This window comes from Centroberyx affinis, unplaced genomic scaffold, assembly GCF_046629955.1.
Source record: "Centroberyx affinis isolate AG114_WGS23_722 - 3 ecotype Tasmania unplaced genomic scaffold, CSIRO-AGI_Caff_v1 ptg000755l_1, whole genome shotgun sequence".
NCBI classification, from domain to species: domain Eukaryota; kingdom Metazoa; phylum Chordata; class Actinopteri; order Beryciformes; family Berycidae; genus Centroberyx; species Centroberyx affinis.
The window spans coordinates 392,266-415,980 of record NW_027279367.1 but is presented as its reverse complement, the minus strand read 5'-3'; the positions used below and the strand labels follow the sequence as shown (position 1 = coordinate 415,980).

At 41.6% G+C, this 23,715-nt stretch overlaps 1 protein-coding gene across 1 annotated transcript in view; it reads right to left on the bottom strand.

Annotated features, from left to right (window-relative positions):
• The window catches only part of LOC139644564 (voltage-dependent calcium channel subunit alpha-2/delta-1), a 57,490-nt gene continuing 33,775 nt past the window's right edge, over window positions 1-23,715 (bottom strand). The window contains exons 11-34 of the mRNA XM_071519971.1: window positions 20,969-21,127; window positions 20,360-20,464; window positions 18,139-18,217; window positions 17,428-17,477; window positions 17,224-17,313; window positions 17,002-17,076; window positions 16,827-16,907; window positions 16,329-16,403; window positions 14,710-14,769; window positions 12,008-12,064; window positions 11,625-11,696; window positions 10,777-10,838; window positions 10,095-10,180; window positions 6,738-6,798; window positions 6,498-6,589; window positions 5,170-5,251; window positions 4,419-4,481; window positions 3,684-3,787; window positions 3,080-3,169; window positions 2,893-2,960; window positions 2,717-2,755; window positions 1,711-1,782; window positions 207-359; window positions 1-57 (exon numbers count right to left, since the gene is read on the bottom strand). Of these exons, the coding sequence (XP_071376072.1) occupies window positions 1-57; window positions 207-359; window positions 1,711-1,782; window positions 2,717-2,755; window positions 2,893-2,960; window positions 3,080-3,169; window positions 3,684-3,787; window positions 4,419-4,481; window positions 5,170-5,251; window positions 6,498-6,589; window positions 6,738-6,798; window positions 10,095-10,180; window positions 10,777-10,838; window positions 11,625-11,696; window positions 12,008-12,064; window positions 14,710-14,769; window positions 16,329-16,403; window positions 16,827-16,907; window positions 17,002-17,076; window positions 17,224-17,313; window positions 17,428-17,477; window positions 18,139-18,217; window positions 20,360-20,464; window positions 20,969-21,127 (1,932 nt within the window). The remainder of the gene's footprint in view (window positions 58-206; window positions 360-1,710; window positions 1,783-2,716; window positions 2,756-2,892; window positions 2,961-3,079; window positions 3,170-3,683; window positions 3,788-4,418; window positions 4,482-5,169; window positions 5,252-6,497; window positions 6,590-6,737; window positions 6,799-10,094; window positions 10,181-10,776; window positions 10,839-11,624; window positions 11,697-12,007; window positions 12,065-14,709; window positions 14,770-16,328; window positions 16,404-16,826; window positions 16,908-17,001; window positions 17,077-17,223; window positions 17,314-17,427; window positions 17,478-18,138; window positions 18,218-20,359; window positions 20,465-20,968; window positions 21,128-23,715) is intronic.

Here is a 23,715-nt window from a genome sequence, read left to right as displayed (position 1 = left end):
TCACCAGGCAGCGCTGGAGGCCCACCAGCCAATACTCAGCAAGTCTGCTATGGTAGGCTGGAGAGAGACGGCAGAAGAAAGTCATGTACTGTCCAGTTCAAATTTCCAAATCTAGCAGTCAAAGTCAAGGGAAATGTGTGAGTGTGTGGGTTTACAATAATTATCTGTGATTGGTGTGTGACAGCTTGTGTGAGCGAGCATCTCACCACATAGACGGAGCGCGGTCCTGCTGCGGCCTTGCTGTCTTTCTCAGGGTCACAGACAGACTGGTAGTCGTAGGTCTTGTTGTAGGAGTACAGGGAGGTGTTGACCAGGTTGATCATCAGCACAGGGTCCACCTCGCCAAAGAACTGACCTATCTAGACACACACACACACACACACACACCAAAAAACACAGGTATCTGGGTCAGTCAGTAAGACCTGAGTAATGGAAATAATGGTGTATAGGTCTTTCTATTCACAGTGTGATTGTTTGGCTGTTTTTGTTTTGGAACTCTAAAGAACAGGTCCCCATTGACTTCAGTTGTTTTGGAGAAGGCTGCTACGAAGCTGTGCTGGCAACCTCCCTGTGTGTTATATGGACTAACAAATTTCACCTGAGAATTTTCATTTTTGGGTGAACTATTCCTTTAAACAAAATATTCAGCTACTGTATGTCCTGCTGCGATACAAAGACAGTCAAAAAATCCCAAATAAAAAAGATAAGGCTTTGTGCACAGCGTATACTCTGGGTCAGAAGGTGCTAGAGAATGCAAGAAGATAATCAAAGCTAAAGCGAAAAACTCCACGTAACTCCACTTAAGGCCCAGGACTATAGATTCAGTCCAAAAAAAAATCTTTATTGAAGACTGTTTCGCATACAGCTTCATCAGGATCATGAGCCTACACATTCCTTTGATGTAAATAAAGATCATTTTTTGTATTGAATCCATAGTCCTGGGTAAGTGTGTGATTACAAACACACATATATGTGGAGTTTTTCCCTTTAACTGTCAAAAAATCCTTCATAATCCCATCGAATACCAAATGTATCACTCGCAATGTGAAAAGGAGATTGCAGGATGCTTATACATACATATGCTTAAGCTGCATGCAAAACATCAAGACAGTTATAAGGGTCAAAAGTCAAACAGCAGATGTCCTATCCTGACTGTCATGAAATGTTTCCAAACCCACTGTATATCATATCATTGACACACAGGGAACTGTAACAGTGGAGTTATCATAGCGGAGATGACCGCTGGCGCACCCAGGGGACTGACTTCACTGCAGCTACCATGACTGACTGGAAACCCATGAACATCCTCTCTTTGATCCTCCTCCAGTGGCTAGTGTTCGACTTTACTGGAGACATGGATGTACTACTGTCCTGCCGGAGCTTTCAAACGGCTCCACGCCATCGCACCATGCTCATAACTTAGCTGAGTCATAAGACCTTCATCTGACCTCTATAAGTGATTGATGGATTGCTGTGACAGAGGTTAGAAGAGCCAGGTATGGAGGGAGGTTGAACAAGGCCGGAAATATGATTACAGGCAAAAGCTTTTTTGAACTTTTCTGAGTATGTTGTTTCATGATTTATGTTATTTGATGATTTATACCTTTACCATCACTAATCATCTGGAGGAAGCCAATAGATACATTGCCCTCACCCAGGTAGACACACATGGCTACGATAAGCTGAAGAGAATGGTTGATACTAACTCACCAGGGTAAGATACTCCTCCTGATTGGACATGAGAAGGAAACCCCCATCGTCCAGGATCACACAGTCCACATGCTGCAGAGTGAAGGGATAAACAGTCATATATGAAGTGCTTTTTTCAAAAAATGCAATAAATACATTTCTGCTACCACATTTGAAACACCTGAAATTCATCAGTCTATTTTTCAAAGACACAATTTTTTCAGTCTTCAAGAACATAGACACATTTTAATCAAAGGTCTTATCATACCATCACAATTTTATTCTATAAGGCTTTCTATATGGTATGGCAATACCACAAAGACAAAACATATCAGGGAAGCTAATCAAGATATGTGGTAAAAATTTGAGGTAAAGTGCAAAAGGATGTGGGTCACTTGTCCTTGACTGACCACTGACTATTATGTTGTCAAAGCGGTTCCAAGACTACAACTAGAACTCATTCAATCCTTCAGCTTTGACTTTTGCATGTTTGAATCTAGATTCTTGACTATTGATCATAATTGTGTGTTTTTATGTTGCACAACAAAGGAAATTCATGTTTAATGTAATAATTAATAGTAACCCGTAACATGATTTACTTTAACACCAGCAATCATTTTGTAAGTGCAGGCATATGATTTTTCAAATGGTGAACATTTGATTTTAGAGTGACACTCTTTATATAGTCTCCTTATATCATGTTTCAGTATTTGTAGTATACCGCCACCTGTTGAAACAATGTCTCCCCATCACTGAATTTGCTTACATAGTGATTTGACAGTGAAGACAATTTAATTTTTTTATATATATATATAATTTGCTTTTGATATGAGGACAGACAATATGTGACAGCTAAACATGTTATACTGTATGTATTTTGATGCTGTAATAGGATTGTTTATATTTTAGAAAGATAGGAAAGTCTTTAAGAATATATGTGGATATGACCAAAATTTAGCTGTCAGATAAATTCCAGATTGTATCTAAAACAAAATCTACTGTAACAACAAGAGTTTGGTTGCTGTACCTTATCATTCCTCAGACAGCCACAGATCTCGTCTTTGCACTGAAGGGGAAAAAAATGATTCGCATATCAAGGAATTAAATACTGTACACTAATAGCTGAAAGTATAACAGAAAGTGTAAAGAGGATTATGAGTGCATACAATACAATGGTGAACAAAATATACAAACATGACTTACATTCACTTTCAATGTAGCATTCATGAAACTGTTCATCCAGGACGTGATGTTGAGTTTCACTCCCACCACTGCGGAAAAAAACATGAAATAGGGAAAGATACAATTTCAATGGCTAGTTAATGAGTCTTTTCACTTGTATTGTGTATGACATGAGGTGACGCCTAGTCTGGTCATTGGCAAGACTGACCTGCTGGTTTGAGTTTTACTTCATTGATGGTGAGGTCCACAGCCTTGCTCACCAGAATACCTGACTCAGAGCCAGACTCCCTGCTCTCTGCTGCAATACAGGAGGGAGATGCAAGGGGAACAGCAATCATGGCAATTGCACTGAAATCATGCTTAAAAGTACATGGCAGTGAACATTAAAGCATTTGAATTGTACTTATTTGGAAGAGTCACAATCGTTTGCAAGAAATTCCACACATTTTTATCTGCTTGCATTGTACTCTTGCACGAGTGGAGTCCATGAAGCCAGTACATGTGTTAATGCAGTCAAGTGTAACTACTGCTAAGTTACAGCCCTGATGTCTGCTAGACAGATCAGTGGAGATAACGGGGAGTATATACAGGGCAAGAAGGGGAGAGGGTGGGGATGAGTAGTGGAGGACACGGAGGGAAAAGGAGAAGGATGAAGAGAGTGGTATCAGAGAGGCCTCAAGAGTGAGATCATTGGCAGCAGAGCTGGAATGATGTCCAAAGAGAGAGAGGAGGATAGGCTTAGTGCCAGACCACACTGAAGATGCTCACGCACACCAAATCACACACACACACAAACCTATCGGGAAACTTACTGTTGAAATATGGAGCGGTGAAAATATAAATTTCATTGTCCAGGGTCCTCTTGTAGAAGCTGGACTCGTACGTCTCGGGATTCTCAATCCACTCTTCCCCGGCGCTGAAAGTGTTAACACACTCACGTAACTTAATATATGGGACCATTATGGGCATAAAACACAGAAGAAATGTGTTTGAAGCAGATGTATTAGAGCAATTTAAACTCAAATCTATAGCCAGATTTTGGTCATCAAAATATGAGTCACACCCAAAGCAATGGATGTCTGACATGGATGAGATCCAGTAAAAGCAATAAGAGATTGTATTTCATGTTTTATAGTCAAGAGGAATATGCATCCATCTCCAATTGGAATGTTGTAATCTAACCGAATGGAACGGCTGAGTTTAATACGGATGAAAGTAGCAAAAAAGTAAATTGAGGAAAATGAGCTGCGTTTGGCTGCTGGATATATGGATTTGAACCATGTCCTGTGCTGGCCTGGCAGGCTCTGGGAGTTAATTTGAAAACATCTAATCCTCCATGTTCTGGAAAATAACCCAGTGGAGCAGGTGAGAAAAGTAGCCAGAATTAGCTCAACCTAAGAGTATCCACAGTCCACTATCCATTTTCATCTCACACATTTACACCATCAGATATCTGGGCAATAGTTGCTGTGCCGTTTCGCGAGGCCAGAACAAACACTGTCAAGCTATAAGTAAAAGAGAAATTGAGATGTATGAAGGGAGATTACCTTCTGGGATAGACTCTTGTGATCCCTCCATCTGTGGCTACAAACCTGGCCACTATCCCATCCCTGAGAACATGGAAAACACCAGCCAATCAAACATCAAAGTGAATCACAGAGGGAGAAGATCATCATATTGGAAAGAGTGTGCATGTTTGTAAATGCAACATGGCCTTACTTAAGGAACAGGCTGCAGGCAGATTTCAAAACAAATTGTCACTTGTCTCTATATCCTAATGCTGAACAGAGAGCCTGTAATGTGTGTGTTAGCGCGTGTGCATATCCATGTGTGTGTTGTGTGCGTGTGTGTGTGTGTGTTTGTGTCTGCATGTTCTTGTGTGTATCAGAAAAGGCTTAGTGTGGATTATTTCAGACAAGTGAGCACACCATAAAGGGAACACACTGATCTAATTACTTTACTCTCTTCTCAAATCAACATGTCTTGGCAAAGTTCAGTATGGCTGGGTGTGAGATGCATTTTGTGCCTTGTTTTCATTCCATTTCATTGGTTGAGCATGATCAAATCATGCAGAGCAAAAGAATACAACTTGTAAATGGTGTGTGAATAAGCACCAGCTATGGTACAGTACTGGATGGATGCAACACAGATGTTTACAGTGTCTAGCATTTTTCTTTTCTTTCTTTACTTTAACAAATTAAGTTAACACTGTGAGGTAAACAACAGGAACTCTTATTTGCATTGCTCAAATCAGAATCCACAGTATGTGTATAGTGCAGAAGAAATTGGCCAACTCACACTGTCTGTTCCCTCCAAAGTTTAACCAGCTCGGCTGTCAGCCCGGCATCCAGGATCAGTCGACTCACCAGGGACACATTACCTACAGATTAAACAAGGTAAGATGCATTTTAAAAAGAAAACTTCAATGTTACTCTAACACTCTTTAGTAGAGAACAGTGGTGAAGGGCGTAATGGTAGTCTAAGGTAACTTTTTTGAGAAGGAAGGTTGCCAGTTCAAATCCCTGGACCATTTGGGGAAATATGGGCAGGGAATGTGAATCAGTGATGCTTTCAGCTCCCTCAAGAACTACCACTGATGTGCCCTTGAGCAAGGCATTTAACCCATAATTGCTCCAGTGGAGCTGCTCACTGGCCAACGGTAGAAGTACTGGACAGGCTCCAAGCGTGAATGTGATTAATCGTATGAATGTGAAGTTGGAGGCTGAAAAGGAGCAAGCACATTCAGCCAAATCCCCTCCCTGGATGAATGAAGGTAAAAAACTAGAGCAGGTTGATCTCAGGGCGCTTGTCAGGAAATCATACAGCAGTGAAACCTGTTTTTGTAGGCCGTCACTGAGCAGCCGTTAGACAGTCATGTCTAACCATGAAGTGCTTTGTGAAGGATTGGCTGGTGTAGCTTTAGGTGTGAGATGATGCCAAGGTAGAGAGTTCAACCTCCACTGTCAGGGGAGGTACTTATGAAAAACTACAAGTATAAGAAAATTAAATATTTAACAATCAAATGTTAAGTCTTGCAGCTGAGGGAGGATTTTTAAACATTTTCTTAAGCATTCCATAACTTTTCATAAGCATTCTGTGAACAAAATCGTGAGATCACATTGCACAAACAGCAGCAAGAAAGGCAGAAACTATGTAGATGTATGTGACTTGACCTTGGATAAGATGGAAGGATACCTAGATCCATTAGCTGCATGGTAGTAAGCTACAGTAGGGGTAAGATCCATTAGATGATGACAAATCAAACATCATGAGTCAGTGGAGCGTGACAACATGAGGCTTCTAGGAAACTCAGTCGATCAGGCTGATGTCATTGTACTAATCAAATGACCAAAGTGAAGCTCTGACCTTCAGAGGTTGACCATCATGATATCAGAGGAGGAAAATCCACTCTGGCTAACAGCAAAACATAACATGCACGTATACATACACACATGCACTTGCATATCCATAACTACACACTCATAATGACGCAAGTGTTATTGATTTAGGTGACCTTGAGTGGGCCTGTGGTATTACAATATTCATAACAATATAATACAGCAGGCTGACATCAGAACTAAGGCATATGTATACAGTGAAATAAAAATAAATGATGTATGACTCACATGATTGTGGAGTATTCCTATCAATGTACTGGTTGAAGTCGAGGAGGAACTGGGTGTTGTTGACTGACAACTTCAGATCCTTGCAGTACTCCCTGAAGAAAACAGTACATAATATTGCTATAGTGATCAGTGCATAGCAAAGCTCATAATTTCATCATCTTTTACAACATTTCAATCCGGGACCCCTGTTTCTTCCTGTATATTAAACATGGGTTGTACTGTAGTTTTGTGAAAACTCACCTGGGAGCAATGAAGGTGTGACCAAACTCATCAAACTTCTCCGGCTGTATGGTATCCATGGCTTTTTAAAATACAAACACACAAGCTTTAGGACCATCATTTATCAGATCATGGAGTATTCCACAATAAATGATCATAGTAATTAGACTAGTCCTCAGAAAGCTGACAGCTACATACATAAAATGTTGAAAATGCAGTCAGAGATGAATTCAGATAGACTATTCATAATAATAACAATAATACACTTTATTTATATAGCAGACTAAAAAATATGGATGGGCGTGATGGATGGATGGTTATGTTGAATTTTAGGAAATGCTGGTGGTCAGAATAATTGGACACAGTAGCACGCATACTATAGCTAACGGTGCAGTAGGTGCAGTTGCCTTCAACAGGCTCATGCACGTATACACACACACACACACACACACTGTTGGACAGATATGAGGTGCTGGATAAAGGTAGAGAGAGTGGATGGAGCTGCAGTAGGGAAGCATAAGAGAATAAAGGACTGAGAAATACTTGCCTTCTTGCCCTGTTGTGACCCCAGAGAGAGAGAGAAAGAGAAGATATGGGGATTGTAGAGTCAGAAAGAAAAAGGCAATAAAAAAGCATCTGACACATGATGCAAGTCTGTAGCAACTATGTAGCAAAGTAGCAAATAAGTCCCATAGTAGGCAGTACTGTACAGCAGTAAAAGAATGCTCATTTGAGACCCACCAGACAAAATAAAAAGTCTCAAATGCTTATATGTACATGCTTGTGGAAATGCACAACGGGAAGTGACTAAAGGGAGACAAGAGCATAGGCATGCAATGAAACAATGTGTCCAAAAACATGTTCACAGTCACACACAACTGAAGTAAATGCCTTCCTATGCCGTGCTTTGTTGTCCCTGGCTTTGGATTTCATTCAAACGCCATGCCTAGTCTTTCTTATCTCATAAAAGCATCAATGACCATCATTCGCTGGTCTTTTAAAATGAAGACATCTTGGACATTGCCATTAAAATATAATGCTGTCGGAGTGTGCAGTCTGCGAAATCTATTACTAAGGGCCGAGCTTCGACGGGGTCATGGAAATCTGGTGCAGGATGAAACAATGTCCTCCACATAAAACATTACGGGCAGATTCATTGTAATGCTGTCTCTCTACAGACTGGGCAGGGTGGCTCTCTGTCCAGCCTCTTTCTACACCACATATCTTTTCTCTTCTTCTTTGCTCCTCACTTGTCCATCACCATCTCTCTCTCACACACAGATGGACTAGGGTTAATTCAACCCCATTAATAGTTCCCGCTACTAAAAACACAGCATTCCTTTAACATGGATGAAAGACCTGAGTTCATCCATCACACCCTTGGCTAGGGAACATCCCTAATGCATTAGGAGGACAAGTGGCTGCAGGAACCACCTACTGGAGGAAAGCGGTAAGATGGATCGAGGTATTGGTGGTCTGGCTCCAGAGTGAAACCCTAGACGGCTGCACAGAGATCTTTAGTGTCCCACTCTCCCTATCAGAGTAGTCTGTGGCAGTCAGGCATGGTGTGTTACTTTCTTTAACAGGCCCGTAAACGTTCTGACAGCCTTTATGGCACACTGACAGACTCTTTATGGCAGAGAGGGAATGATACAGAGGCAGAAACATCCAGTCAGAATCTCATCTGCTCGAATAACTGCTCCATCAGCCGTTTATGCTTTATGGCATCACATCAAAGTTATAAAAAAATCCACTAAAGCCAGATGGCTATGTGCTGAATCCAGTCTTTCTCCACTAATTATATTCCATGATCAAAGAGCCCATCCACCCATCCATCTCTAAAGCCATCATTAAGCATTCATACTCCAGAGTAATTCTTTCAGTCTTTCTTCCATCCATCCATCCATCCATCCATCCATCCATCCATCCATCCATCCATCCATCCATCCATTCGGGATGGGACGATATATCAAAATTCAATATAGTGCAATACAAAAAAAGTTAAAATGAATCGTGATATTAGCTCCATTTTATTCTGCTGTTGTAATCACAAATTAGATGGTTTGCCCATCACAATTTCACAAACTCTCCATCAAAATTATATTATGTGTGCTTTGTAATGACATTTTTATATTGTTGTTTACATTCTAGCAAGCCAATGCCATCGCTAGAAAGAATTGTGGCTCAGAAATAACATAACTCTGCATCGTATTGTGTCGTGAGATAAGCATATCGTCCCATCCCTACCAGCCATCCATCCATCCTTTACTTCCATGCATACATATATGAAAAGTAACATGCAAACAGAGAGGGGAAGACAGACAGGATTGTGCAGTGGAGTAAAGGGAAGAATTGCTTGGCAGGAGAAATACAGAAGAATAATGACTACTTGCCCCAAGAAGAAGCTGTAAGATTCCAACATAGAAGCAGGACAGGAGAGGACACAAGGGAGAATAACTTGTATCAAAATCAAGTTGGAATAAACAGAAAGAAGTATGATTGTTTGCACACCTGCTTGTGTGTGTGTGAATGGGTTGTCTCCCTGTGAGTTATGAGCAACTATTAGCTATGTTCATCGCTGTCAGGAGAAGCAGGCAGAGTGTAGCACACAGTGAGAGTGAGCCTGGGAAGCACGGCCAGAGGAAAAAAACTATAAATTGGAGAAGAGGAGAAGGAAGGGAGGAGGTGAGGGAGACTAGGAGGGAAAAAGAGAAAGAGGTGAAGACAGCTTTACAGCCCAGAGGGGGAGAGAGAGAGAGAGAGAGAGAGAAAGAGAGAAAGAGAAAGAGAAAGAGAGAGAGAGAGAGAGAGAGAGAGAGAGAGAGAGAGAGAGAGAGAGAGAGAGAGAGAGAGAGAGATGCAGGATCCAGAGAGTAGCCTAACATGCTGTGGGTAGCATGTTATCCTGTGCTAGCCTTCAGAAAGAAAAGGTGGAGTGAAAGAAAAGAGAGCGGGGAGAGATTGAATCGGACATTTGAAACATAGTGGAAAGGGAGGGGCGCAGTGAAAAAGTTTGGAGGGAGAGAGGCGATAACGAGCCTGGGGAGGAGGTAAGGGAGGCTTTGTCTGCTCCCAAGCCAAAAGGAGGGCCAAAAGAGGGAAGTAGAGAGGGAGAGAAGAGAAAGAGCAAGCAGACAAGATCAAAAGAGCCAGTGTTTGGGCTGGGTATGTGTGGGAGTGCAGGGCAACTGACCAGTGGGTTACACTACAAAGGAAAAGCACTGTAGAGACCAACTGATCTGATGAGCAAATACAAAGGAGCGGTTCCAGCTAGGAGCACGAAATATAAAGCAAGTGGAGCTACTGGAGGTTATGACCCTCAGAATGTATACAGTTTGTTGCTCAGTGCTGACTGTATGGCAACATGACAGCATACGCTATACTCACACGTAGCTTGCTTGATGTCGTCGTCGTGTTTGGCTTGAATGAAGTGTTCACTGTATTTAGGCAGAACAAGGGCCAGGCTGGAGAAAAGAACATCGCAATCAAAATGAATGAAAACATAGAACTCTGGGGATGGAGGTTGTTTGGGAGAGTGATTTGTTCGGAAAACTGAAATGTATTGACGTTTTCTGAAATGTTATGTGCAGTCCAATTTGTAGCATGAATGCTTTTAGTCACGAAAATTCCAACAATTAAGAAACACTAATAAAACTATTTTAGATTTTACCTAGAGAAGGTAAAAACATGAAGTCTATGGTTCAGATTAAAAATGGTTATACAGTAATTTAACAAATGCTATGATAAAAATGCACATGCATATTACATAAATATTATTCAGCATGTTCAATGGCAAACAAAAGAAAAACCTCTTATATGTAGTAGCCCATTCAACAAGGAAATGCTGAACACGTTGCAGGCCATAATATGTTAGAGACTAGAGAGTGACCCCTATTGGTTTAAATGGTGTCCTCCATCGACTGGAGAACTCTCAGTAGGTAGTGGCAGTAAAGACAAATACAAATTTTCTTTAGTGACATAATGAAATATATGACAGCATTATGAACTAATAGTACAACACTGGGGTACAGTATCTGCCTATGTGGCTGAGACGGCTCACCTGTAGTCTGTTCCATTGACTGGTGCCCAGGTATAGGTCCTGACTCCTCTGTCTATGTACTTCTGTCAGAAACGATACACACAGATACTGACATTCAGAACTGTTCACATGTTTCATGGCATAGGAACAACACTGGAGGCTCCAGATTTTGATCTAGTCTATAGAGAAAACCTTCCTATTATCAGTCTACTGGATAAACCCTTTATCAGTCTATTAGTTAAAACATTTCATACTATCAGTCTATTAGATAAACCCTTTATCAGTCTATTAGATAAAACCTTCATACTATCAGTCTATTAGATAAAACACTTCATACTATCAGTCTATTAGATAAAACCTTCATACTATCAGTCTATTAGATAAAACCTTCATACTATTAGTCTATTAGGAGACACATGTTACATGTTAACTATTTAAACGGACTGGTACTTAAATATTTGTTTGCATTGGCTGAAGCAGTTACAGGCAAGCAGTTATAAGTAACCTGAAGAACTGCAGTGTTATCACATCTTGACGTCTGATTTTGAATACAGTATACTGATATTGCCATCATAGAAGTCTCACTTTTTACTGCATGAAACACTGCATTGTAGATACACTGTTACACCAACCCTGAGAGAGGAAGGGCAACCAGTTGTTTGAGAGGCACACCTTTTGTGTTACAAATTACAGTTCTGTTTTACAACTTTTACAACAAATTTGAGAGCAAGTACACTGCAGCACTACTGCAGATGCAGGGTAGATGCATGGTGGGAGACGTCTGCAAATGGATCATAATAAAAGTAAAGGTCTTGGAGTTTGTGGGACCCCAAGATAGCGTGCTATATAAGCCACTCATTCTCTCTTACCTCATCCTGAGTCTTCACCAGAGTCTCAATGGTCTGTTCACCTATCTCACCATCTATCATCATTCTCCTGATCTAGAGAGAGAGAGGGAGAGAGAGAGAGAGAGAGAGGGAGAGGATTTTCAGTCTCATTGGGTCTGATTCATTGGGTATCCGTTGATTTGAAAACATTCTATCTCATAACTAGTTAGTGACAGTAAGTAAATCACACTAGGGGACTGATCATGATAGCTTTATGAGGAGACATGAGACATCTGGCACCTGGGTGCCTGTCTGTGCGCTCATCCACCCTTGTACCTTTGCTTGAGTGTGTGTGTGTGTGTGTGTGTGTGTATGTGGGTGTATATACGTGTGTGTAACGGTCCATGTGTCTGTGCATACAATACCTCCACTTTGATGTCATTCTCCAACTCAGCATCCAGGAAGTCTAGGGTGACAGGTTCCTGGAATTTAGGATTCTGAGGAAAGGATGATGAGTTATGAGTCAGCACAATACTATACACACATCAACTACATAATGACACATTATCAGTATAAACAAATCAGAAAAAAATCCTTTAATGTAGGCCTCTTGCAAGTTGGAGTGGTTTATTTCAGCCATTTAGCTGGAGGCAAATGTTATTATGTCATAAACTACTTTCATATAAGTCTATCTGAAGCCTGTTGAGTTGTTACAGTAAAATGTTATAAAATGCAGTAGACCATTTAACTGTTGTTATTCAGAGTCGGCTCTTACCATGGCAGTTGGCCACAGAGAGAAATTCTACTCTGCATCTTTCTAACCCAATTCCATTAAATGAACATATACTGTAGTAGACTTTACTTATTTGAGCCACAATGTCCAATTGTGTTCAATTCAGGACCGATGCCAATCATCATTTCCCTTGACTCATGAATCTAATCAACTCCAGGATATCGGAAAATAGAGGGTAACAGATGGCAGCCTCTTGACAACAGATCTGTAATACCAGCCCCAGCTGAATCAGATTTGATACAAACTGACACTAGACCCTATTAATGTCCTCTCTTAAAAACTCTATACGTCTGAGTGGGTTTATGGTGGTATAAAATGGTAGCAGTAATATAGTGCTTCTCTATAAAACAACAGTACATGGAATCTGATACTAGTCTGTCCTGCAGAGCGTTTGTTCACTAGACCTTACAGGGAAAGTTCACTAACTCTGTTCTATAAGACAAACTTGCTGTGACACAGCAGGAGCATATTGGTGTTGATGCACAGTGTGTCTAGATAGTAGATGTTGGATCTCTTGTTTTTATTTGTACATATGCAAGCAAAGTGTCTCTGAAAGTGAATGAATATGTATTTGAGCTTTCAAGGGAGGGATAGAAAGAGGGACACAATCTTGTCTGCCATCTGGATCTTGCAAATTGTAATTTAATTTCACAGCAAAGGCCCAAGTTGTGATTTGACAATGAACTAGATGGAGTGTGAATCAGTATATGGATGAGGAAAACAATGAATGAAAGAATGAATGAATGAATGAATTAAATGACAAGAATTGAGTTCCTTACATTTGATCATTAGCAAAAGGAAAAATGGAGAAGCAAAGGAAGATGATGAAGATGAAGCATCTCAACATGAAAATGAGAAAAGAAAGAATAAAAGATCAAGAGTTACAACACTGGCGGTACAGAATGAAACATCAAACATGCACAACAGAAGGAGAATGTGAAAAGAATGAAAATGTGAATATGGCATAGCAAACAGAAAAAAAAGATCAATTGAGGAAGAAAGAGATAGAAAGAGAAAGCGACGAGACGAGAGAGTGAGGAATGTGTGAGAGAAATACTGTATGTGAGCAGGAGATGCAGTGAGGTAGGCCGGGGTGAGAGATCAAAATAAAGCAGGGAGGGGATTTCTGTGATGAATACAAAATGTGTTTTTTGTACAAACGTAATCAAATACAGAAAGAGCCAAGAAGGAGAGAGGAGGGGGAAATGTTCAAAGGGCCCAAGGTCACCATCAGTATTCACACGCTCTCCCATTTGCTTGAGCCAATGAGACGATGAGTGATTGGCAGCTGGCCCTCCCGTATGAGAGCCTTACACACACAGCCCAGGGGGTTGATGGGAAAAACTAATGCTGCTTCACTAGAATGCTGCATTGTACTGAGATAATCACGGGAATGTTCGACAATGCTTGTCTATGTGTGTGTGCGTGTGTGTGAGTGTGTGTGTGTGTGTGTCTTATAGCACTGCAGCTAATGATGAATGTTGATTTGTATTCCCAGTGCATATTCTCTACTATTTGTTTGAGTAAAGACAAACCTACATTTCCAAAACGAAGACAAGCTTTCATGATCCTTATATATTAGCTTCAACGTTTGTGTTTTCCTATTTTAATTATTTTAATTGTGAAATCGTTCAGTGTGATCGCGACCTTTAGGATAATGTGATGTCGCATCCACCATAAACCATCACTGCCGACTATCACGCTCATTGAGGTAGGTGCTAAAAGCGAAGGTTAAGTGCGTGTGTGTGTGTGAAAGAGAGAGAGGGAGAGGGAGAGAGAGAGAGATAGATAGAGAGAGAGAGAGGGGGGGAAGAGAGAGAGAGAAAGAGAGAGAGAGAGAGAGACTGGCTTATTTCTCAGGAAACTCTGGCTTATCACCAGCATCTGTCACTTCCTCTCAGTCCCACCCCTGTCTCACATACACACACACACACACACACTCATACACACACACACACGCACGCACACACGCACGCACGCACGCACAAAACAAACACACACTTTTGTAACATTTCCCATGTCAAAAAACAAACAAACACATAAACAAAAAAGTGATCATTAAAGGCAACAGAAGAAAACACCATCACTTCAGATTAGGGAATTCCATGCCAAGCAGGAAGTAATACAGGGACTAAAAGGAGATTTCAAAACTCAATAATTTTGCCTATTATTCCCTTAAAAGCGATGGTAGCCGTGGTCCTATGGTGACTACTATTTCTATTGGGAATTCAATCTATTGCACTACTATACAGGAAACTCTACATATTTAATAGCTATTATAACTAGTATAACTATTTACAACTACTTCTGTGATCTAGCACTACTTTGTCTCACCTCATGGAAGGTGACAGCATACTTATTAGTGAGCCTGAGCTTCCTGTTACGGATCCTTTTCTAGCAGGAAGATCATGGAAAGATGCATAGGGCGGTTCAGTGGGAGAGCAACTTCACATTGGAGAGGTTTGTCAAGGCCTGTTTCAGCACAGCCACAACCACAGGAGTCCACCGTTTTCAAAACACACCGTCTCCCTGACAGATGTGACTGCCAAACTGCTTTGAACATTTTCTTTGAAAGTATTTACACATAAAAAGCCACGTCTGTACACATTTACTGTACAAACACACATTCATGGACACTGCACACGCATACACACACACACACACACACACACATATACTGTACACACACACTGGCTGAGTGTGCGCTGCATTGGTCAGGGTTAAGTGTCCCAGCCTGGGTGATGAGATTGGATCCATGAGTGTGTGTCTTTGTGGATTAAAGTGTGAAGAGCTGCGGCTGGATGGATGGGATGTGAGTGTGTGTCCTCGGGGATCCACCCTCCGAGATCCAGAGGGGCCCCCTCAGAGCGCTACGACCCCAAACACAAAACTCAGGCCTGGGCAGCACATGGCCGGCCACTCCGCGGCCTGTCAAAGCCATGCTTGCCTAGGGCTGAGGGCGATGAGCTGGGGCGGGACTTTACCGAAAAGGTGGTTTGGGTTTTGGGTCATGGCTAATTCCTGCTAGGTCGCATCTTAATACCTGCCGGTGGCTAGAAGTACTGTTGCATTTATTTGTGGGGTTGTAAGAATGCTCAGAGGTCTTTGGCAGGTCAAGATACGCACTACCGAGGGTGGCAACACTGACATTTTATCATAGCTTGAGACTGGGTGAAATGTTGCGCTACGCATCAGGCCAAACACAAAGAAGCTCTTCACTGAGTGTGTTTACATGGACATTATTATTCTGAATATAAGCATCATCCCGGCTGAGGTCTTAGTCAGGATGTGCCGTTTACATGTGGTAACTCATAAAGGGAATATTAGAATATCCTGAATATAAATGGAATAATAATGTGCATTTAAACACACTCAGTATTATTTAAAAACAGTTCAATGTTGAATCCGAGCTGCCCTAAACATAATTCATATCATTCTAATGATCTAGCTTATTCTAGATTTGTGAGACCAAGTTTCTTACTTAGTCCGAGCAACAGCACGGTATAGTCTCAAGGTGGAACAAATGCGAATCCTGTTTTAGGGTGGGTTTTCACTTTAAAATGCATTATCTGTACTACGTGCCACAGAGCCTCTTTCTATGCTTCATTCTAAAACATATATGCCCGTTTGCTGCCAAGTCTACATAACTATTATATCTCACATGGTAATGAGCGACCTTCTAGCTGACATCTGAGGACTGATGATATCAAGTCATACTCTAAGTGGGGAATGAATTCTCTTTACGAAGATTGATGAGGTGACGGCACATGGAAAAGTTTGAAAAGAGCCTGCACCATCTGCTAGCCTGCATATTATTCATTGAATGGAAAGCTAATACAGTCTATCCAAGCAGTTAGCGTGTAACCATGTGGGATATTCAGATTACAATAGGATGTTTCAAGACACAGATATGCAGAGCCAAATACAGTGATGCACAGGGGCACATGTCATACCTTTGGCTGGAGATTGGGGTGGAGCAGGACATAGCCATTGGGATCAATAGCAAAGTAGTATCCATTAGGGCCAATCTGAGGAACAAAGAGGAGGAAAATTAATTCTTCATGTCCAGAAATATGACATCTTGGCGTGTACAGTATATGATGGTGAGGCAACTGGTAATGGCTGTTATAAAAGTGCATAAAAGAAGACCTCAGTGGTCTTAAAAACACAAAGAATGTAATGTGCAAGGAAAGGGGTGTAGTCAACTATTGGGACTTTTTCATTTGAGGATGGTTTCACAAAGATGTCAACACAGAATGACACATCTAATGGAATCACATCACTCACTAACTGCTCCAGAGGGAGAAAAACACACTGTGCAGGGATATCACAACTGACTTGCTTTGATAAATGTGTTTGTGTGTGTGTGTGTGTGTGTGTGTGTGCATGTACGTGTGTGTGTGTGTGTGTGTGTGTGTGTGTGTGCGCGTGTGTATGTGTGTTAAACTCACTGTGAAGCGTGGCGTGAGCTTCTTGATGTCATCCAGAGACACATCAATCGCCATTACCCCAAGAATCAACTGATTCTGGTGCTGAGAGAAAGTATGAGAGAAAGGGATGAGAAGAATATATGCATGGGCTCCTACTGTTGACCCCACCCACCATGTGTTCATGCATGTACTGCACCTCTCCATTCTGGTCATCTTTGGTCATGGTCTTATTGAAGACAGGCAGAGTTCCAGTGATGACCAGACCCAGTTCCTGATGGAGACACCAACAGAAACACACATGTTACTTTACCAGGAGGAATGCTTCTGTGTGGAGTAAACAAGGCAGAAGGAGGGGCAAGTTAAAGGTCACTGAATTGGTGAAGGGGATTATGGGACACAGGAGCAAGTGATGTCATACCAGAGCATCGAGGTAGACATTAGTCCACTGGACTTGTTTAGCCTGCTGGTCTGCCAGAACCATGGGCCTTCCCAGCACATCCAGGTACTCCTAAATCGCACATACTCACACCGTCAAGACATGATTGACACTTTCATGCTCACAGAACATACTGTACAGTAAGTGCAGGATACATTTTTAAATGATAAAGCATGTTAACATCACCTGTGTGTTTATTCTGATGGCTCCGATGGAAGGAATCTCATAGAAGTAACCTGGAAGAGTGAACAGATTAGCACACAAAATAATTTCTCACATGCTATCATTTATCACAACTGTACATAATAGAAACCCAACAACAGGGAGCAGAGGATACAGGAGCCCAGTTAAATAGTATTTGCAAGTAATATTTAGTGTTCGTTTCAACCTGCTTGGAGTACTAAATGGGTGCAGTTTATTACACCGTGACCATTCACATAGAATCAGGTCAACTGTCAGAATTGACTTTGAGAAACTTTCCATGTGTGATGGGATGCTTTATTGATCTGCGTAGGGAAATGTTCTTTTCTCTTGCATGCCTCCACAGGGAGGTTAGAGTGCCGACGCACCACTGCTTGAGCTGGTGGGGTTTCAGTGATCTGGTCAAGGACACTTCAGCAGGGAGGATGCTCGCTGACAAGGAGACTTAAAGCCAGCTTTAAGCTTAAGGGATGGTCTCCTTTCTCACTTCACCACTCTGCCGGTGACTGTCTAAAATAGTACCCAGTATATTGTCCTGTGCTGGATATCCCACCCTTCTGGCACATAACTAGGTTAAAACAAATCATAAGATGTATTTGAAACTAGTATTGAGACCAGGTATGCTATAGAGCACAACCTTATAGAATACACTGCAATTAACAACAACAACCCCCAGTACTGACGCCTGTGCTGTACCTTTGTTGGAGCAGGCCATCCACTGGATGGGTCCTTTGTCATAGTTGTGCTGTCCGACAGAGAAGGTGAAGATTCTCACCTGGAACACAAGAGCAAATCCAGCAGCATTTACACTGGGTCGACCTGAGGTACTGCTGAAAAAGATTCTTCATGATTTAGTAGGAAAACAGCTGTTTGTAGCTAACAGCTATAAACAGCTGTCTCCAGCATGATATTATTATATACTGTATGACATATATCATGTTGAACAGCCAAACAAAATTGATTACAAAAAATGTTCTTAGCATTATCTACAGCCATTATTAGCAATTATTTCAACATGCCACAATAAAAATACATTCAATGTATACCTTATATATCTTATCAAGTCATATTTTACTACTTATCCATGATAACGCTTCAGGGGATGCCTTCCCCTTTGTAAGCACAAGTTATTATAATACAGCTATATGTTAACTGGATTTGTGGAAAAGTTAACCTGCTTATCATCCTTCAAGATGAATTTGAATAAATCACCCAAAGGGATTAATCAACACATCTCTGCTTTCAGCTCTGATTTGTAGGCATTGCTAAACAATCACAGAAGAAATGTGTGATACACTTTCAGTTGTCCTCTCAACTGTTGTCATCATTTCAGGGCTTTTGGATCCCGTTTGCCTATCGTTCTGTTCTTAAAATGGGTACAATAATGTAAGATGTATGTGATAATGTAAGAATGCCATATGACAGTGTTAGTACATATTTTTCCCCATGACTGAATTTTCAAAAACATATTTTGCTTTTGGAATGTGATCATTTTTTTCTTCAAAACCCATCAGAATCCACATCAACAAATAAAGAAATGCACAGAGGAAGAGGAACCCTAAAGGAAAAATAGTCAATATTAGCGTTGGACCTACTTAAAGGCAGAGATGTGGACTCGAGTTATTGTGACTTGGACTTGAGTCGACTCGAGTCACTGTTTTGATGACTTGCAACTTGACTTGACAGAAAATAAATGACTTGAGACTCGACTTGGACTTGGACTCGTGACTTAACTTGACTTGAGACATGATGACTCAAATGACTTGTTTGTGTTCATTTTATGTTTTCAGTTTAAATATTAAATATAAAATATTAAAATGTTCAACGTTGTCAATGTTCACATTACAAGTGTCTGTAGTGTGTAACGTTACCCGGTATGCGAGCGCACACTGGGAATGGCATTGTCATGATTGGATGACGACCCTGTCAGTCAAGCTCCTCGCTACCTGAAGTCTTTTTTTTTCTTCTAACAAGAAGCACTCGTTAGTTGTTACACCCTTCCACTCTAGGCTATTTCGTATTTCTGGTGGTTACACACCCACAGTATGATCAGATCTTTATACGGTCTTTGGATCAAATCATCATCATCATGGCTGCCGCGAATGTGCCAAGAGTCATCACTTGTGGATTCAAAAATTTCACATGTGAAGATAAAAGGCGAACTGCTGAATGCAAGACTTGCTCATCAAAGATTTCTGACAGCCAGACTACAACATCAAACTTTGTTCGTCATTTGAAGACTCATTCGGACCGGTAAGTGTCTGTGAGGGCTGATGTTAGCTAACGTTAGCCAGATACAATTAATAACCAACCAATAATATCATTATTAGTCAGGTACTAATACCTTGTCATGTCTGGTTAAAGGCAATCATATTACACTCTTTTTCATTTTCATGTTAGATTGAAAAGGAGCAGCATCCGGAATCCCTTATCTGAGTCGAAAAAAATTAGTAAAAAAAAAGGCAATAAGCACCCTAAAAAAATTATTCAAGCTTGCTGTGAACTTTGATCAGATATATAGAGGTGTGTTTTTGCATTGATGTTATATTTTCTCTCCATTTACAGTGAGTGATACTGAAATGTGTGTATAATCTGCTTATATTGTGTGCATTTGTGGATGTGTGTGTGTGTGTGTGTGTGTGTGTGTGTGTAGCGGTGTGTAGGAGCGGGGCGGCATACAGAAAAACTCATCTGCCTTCCATCTGTGTAAACTTTTAGGTAAGGAGGATGTGCAAACGGAAGTTGAAACCCACAGGGAGCTCCAAAAAGCTGAGTCTAATAAAAACGACGACGGGAGCACATCCACATAGATAAAAGCAAACAATTCACTCTACTGTATCATAAGCCACAGTCTGTGTGTGTGTGTGTGTGCGCGCGCGCGCGCGCGCGTGTGTGTGTGTGTGTGTGTTTAACCTACCTTCTTGTCAGCATTATATTTCTCCAGTATGGCCTGAGCTCTCTCCTCTCCTCCATCAGTAAACAGCATGATAATCTTGTTGCAATTGGCTCTGCTCACATTTGTCTAGGCAAAGCAAATCCATGTTTTTGTCACTCATGTATGATTCATTTTTAATATTCATAGTTCTTATCTAACCAGACCTATTGCAATAGCACATTACCATACACATTACCATCTATCACAGCACTAAAATTCTGTAAAATACCATACTGGGACTTTCTCACTCAACCATATTAGCAGCTCTTGCACTGTAATACAACCTCACTCAACAATATTGCTCTTGCCATTGCAGGATGGTGATTAATCTGAGACAAGTTGAAGGAAAATTTTGCTAAATTGTGAGTCTAGACAGTTAAGGAGGACTTGGTGTGACATATTCAACCAGCAGATGGCAGTGAAAGATAATACTCTGCTATTGCAAATATGGAGGCTTCACAGGTAACATTCATTCAAGACTTGTTTCAGCCCTCTCTGTGCTCACTCTCAGTTTAACTTATGTGCATAGAGAGATAATGTGATGACATAACATGTTTTTGCATGAGCAGAAAAGGGGAAACGCAATCTTACCGCAGAGAGCTGTTCAAAAGCGAACTCAAAGCCTTTCGTGTAGTTTGTAATTCCTTTGGCGGTGATGTTCTGGACAGCATCCTTCAGAAGCTTCTTGTTCCTCACGTTGGCTTGAACCAGATGGTCGAAACACGCCGTTTTTTTAACCCTGGTGTTGAACTGGGAAACAGAGGGGAGGAGCTGTAACCTACAAATTATTCACGTCATTACAATATGTATGCATATGTATACAAATGATATGCAACGATGCAAGGTTATATACACGACTCCCACGCGCGCACACACACACACGCACACACACACGCACACACACTCACACCTGGCCTTGGCTATTATCAGGCAGTGGTAAACAGACACATTCATCAAGTCCCACTAATTGCTCCACATCCTAGGAGCTCAATGATCTGGTACCCATGGAAACAAGATTCCGCTATATGAGAACGAGTTTAGGCAGCAACACCGTCTTATTAAAGGTGAGACCCCCTCATTCTCACCCCACCCCACACACACACACACACACACATTGCCCAAAATTAATTAACCAAAACACTGCCTGTCACTACCGGTATTCAGTTGGGATCCAAGTCAACAGATGTTCCATCTATTCATTGTTAAAAGATCTGAATAACTGTATTGTACCTGTTAGATTGGCCAGGTGTCAACAGACAGGACAGGTACAAAGAACTGACACGAAAACAATGAGCGCCAATATTATAATGTGGCATATAGAATAAAATAGAATAGAATAGCACGTAATAATGGTGTAGGAAGGACATGGGGCAGCAGAGGAGTAAACCAGCACCTCTATTGTGTTGCAGAACTCTTCTAAAACAATACTGCATCTCATCGATCTCAACTAATCAATGTGTCTCTGTGAGACAGCCAATAGGGAGGCTAGAAACAGTGATCTACAGAGCCCTGACCCTGTGTGTATGAGTGTGTGTGTGTGTGTGTGTGCGTGTGTGTGTGTGTGTGTGTGCTTCCAACGAGCCTGACAGCCTTGAAGTTCCTTTTCCGATTGACAATAACAGACATACACGTCTCTATTGGACTGGAAGGCAATATCACGACGGCTCTAGTCTGACAAAAAGACTGAATCAAGGAGACAGCACACGCACGCACACGCACGCAGGCACACACACACACACACACACACACACACACACACAAAAACATGCATGCATGCACGCACACACACGCGCGCGCAAAAGGAAGCTCACATAATTGCAAACACAGACCAGACGGGGATCTTTTATCACATAATCTATTAAAAGGAAAGAGAGGAAGGTGAGAGGGAAGTGTGGGAAGGTGAGGAACAGAAAGTGAGAGGAAGAAGACAGAAAAAGAGAATGGGGAGGGTGTGAATACAGGATTTAAAAGCAAAGAGAGTGAGAGTGTGTCTGATATAGAAAAAAACTCCCATATGTGCGATACATCAATCATACACTGATTAGAAGTATAATTTGTTAGAGAAGCCCATTAGGCAAAAAGATAAAAAAAAAAAATTCACATAGTTTACTGAAAAACACATTCTCGCTTTGTGAGATAAAATATAGTGTTACTGGGTGTGCCGATGGTTGCAGGCAGATATGAATAAAATCTATTGCAAATTCCCTTGTTCCCTTGTGATCCTATTACAACAGCTCCTGTATCTGTGTGTGTGATGGTCCAGGCTTTGGGAATGGATTAGCGATGACACAGGAGAGAAGGCTAATCTCCAAGCCCTAATCCTGGTGGACTCGCTGCTACTCTGGTTTGGTTCTGTTATATCCCACTATGCCCACTGGACTGACACTGGCTAACAGCACTGACACCAGCTAACACGGATGAATTGGCTGGATAAAAGTGATGGAGGCTCAGCGAGGGAGGAGAGTGAGAGAGGCAGAGGGAAAGAGAGAGAGAGAGAGAGAGAAAGAGAGAGAGAGAGAGAGAGAGGCAGAGACCGACAGAGACAGAGAGAGAGAGAGAGAGAGAGAGAGAGAGAGAGAGAAGGGAAAGACAGAGAGGGAAAGAGATAGATAGAGAGACAGAAAGAGGGGGAAGGAAGAGCCATCAGCATTCCTCTGACCTACCACAGCTGTTGAGGAAGTGTGTGAGCATCTTCCATGACCAAATGCCAACTTAGTCCCTGGGCTGCTGTTAATGAGGAAGGATTTATGGGTAATATCAGAGATTAATGATTTAGTGTCAGGTTACAACACCCTCAGGGCCGGACACCGGGCTGTGTGTGTGTGTGTTAGTGTGTGTGTGTGTGTGTGTATGTGTGTGTGTGTGTGTAGCTGAGTGAATGAGAGCAAGAAATAGAGAGAGACTGAGAGCGAGAGAAAGAATAATGACTTTTGGTGGGGTAGAGAAGGTAGTGACTACTGGCGATTTACGGTTCACTGATTGATCTGGTGAGTGGGAAGACCAAGACAATTAAAGACCACCAACACATCCAGAGGGCCTTGGCAACTTCCACACACCACCACATCCACTGCACTCCCCCCAGCTGCATGATGTCATACTTTAGGAGGTCAGGACTTCCAGAAAAACTCAAAACTCAGTTGAAGCGCACTCTTTCTGAGCTAATCTCCCTCGTTCTGTCTCTTTTTCACACACACACACACACACACACACACAGGCACACACACACCGAGCTCCCTGACAGATTCCAATAATTGCACGTCTTTGCAGAATCAGAAGTCCACCGTGAAACAGAATACATTGTGTCCAAGACAAAGGGTCCCTGGGGAGGGGAAACTGAG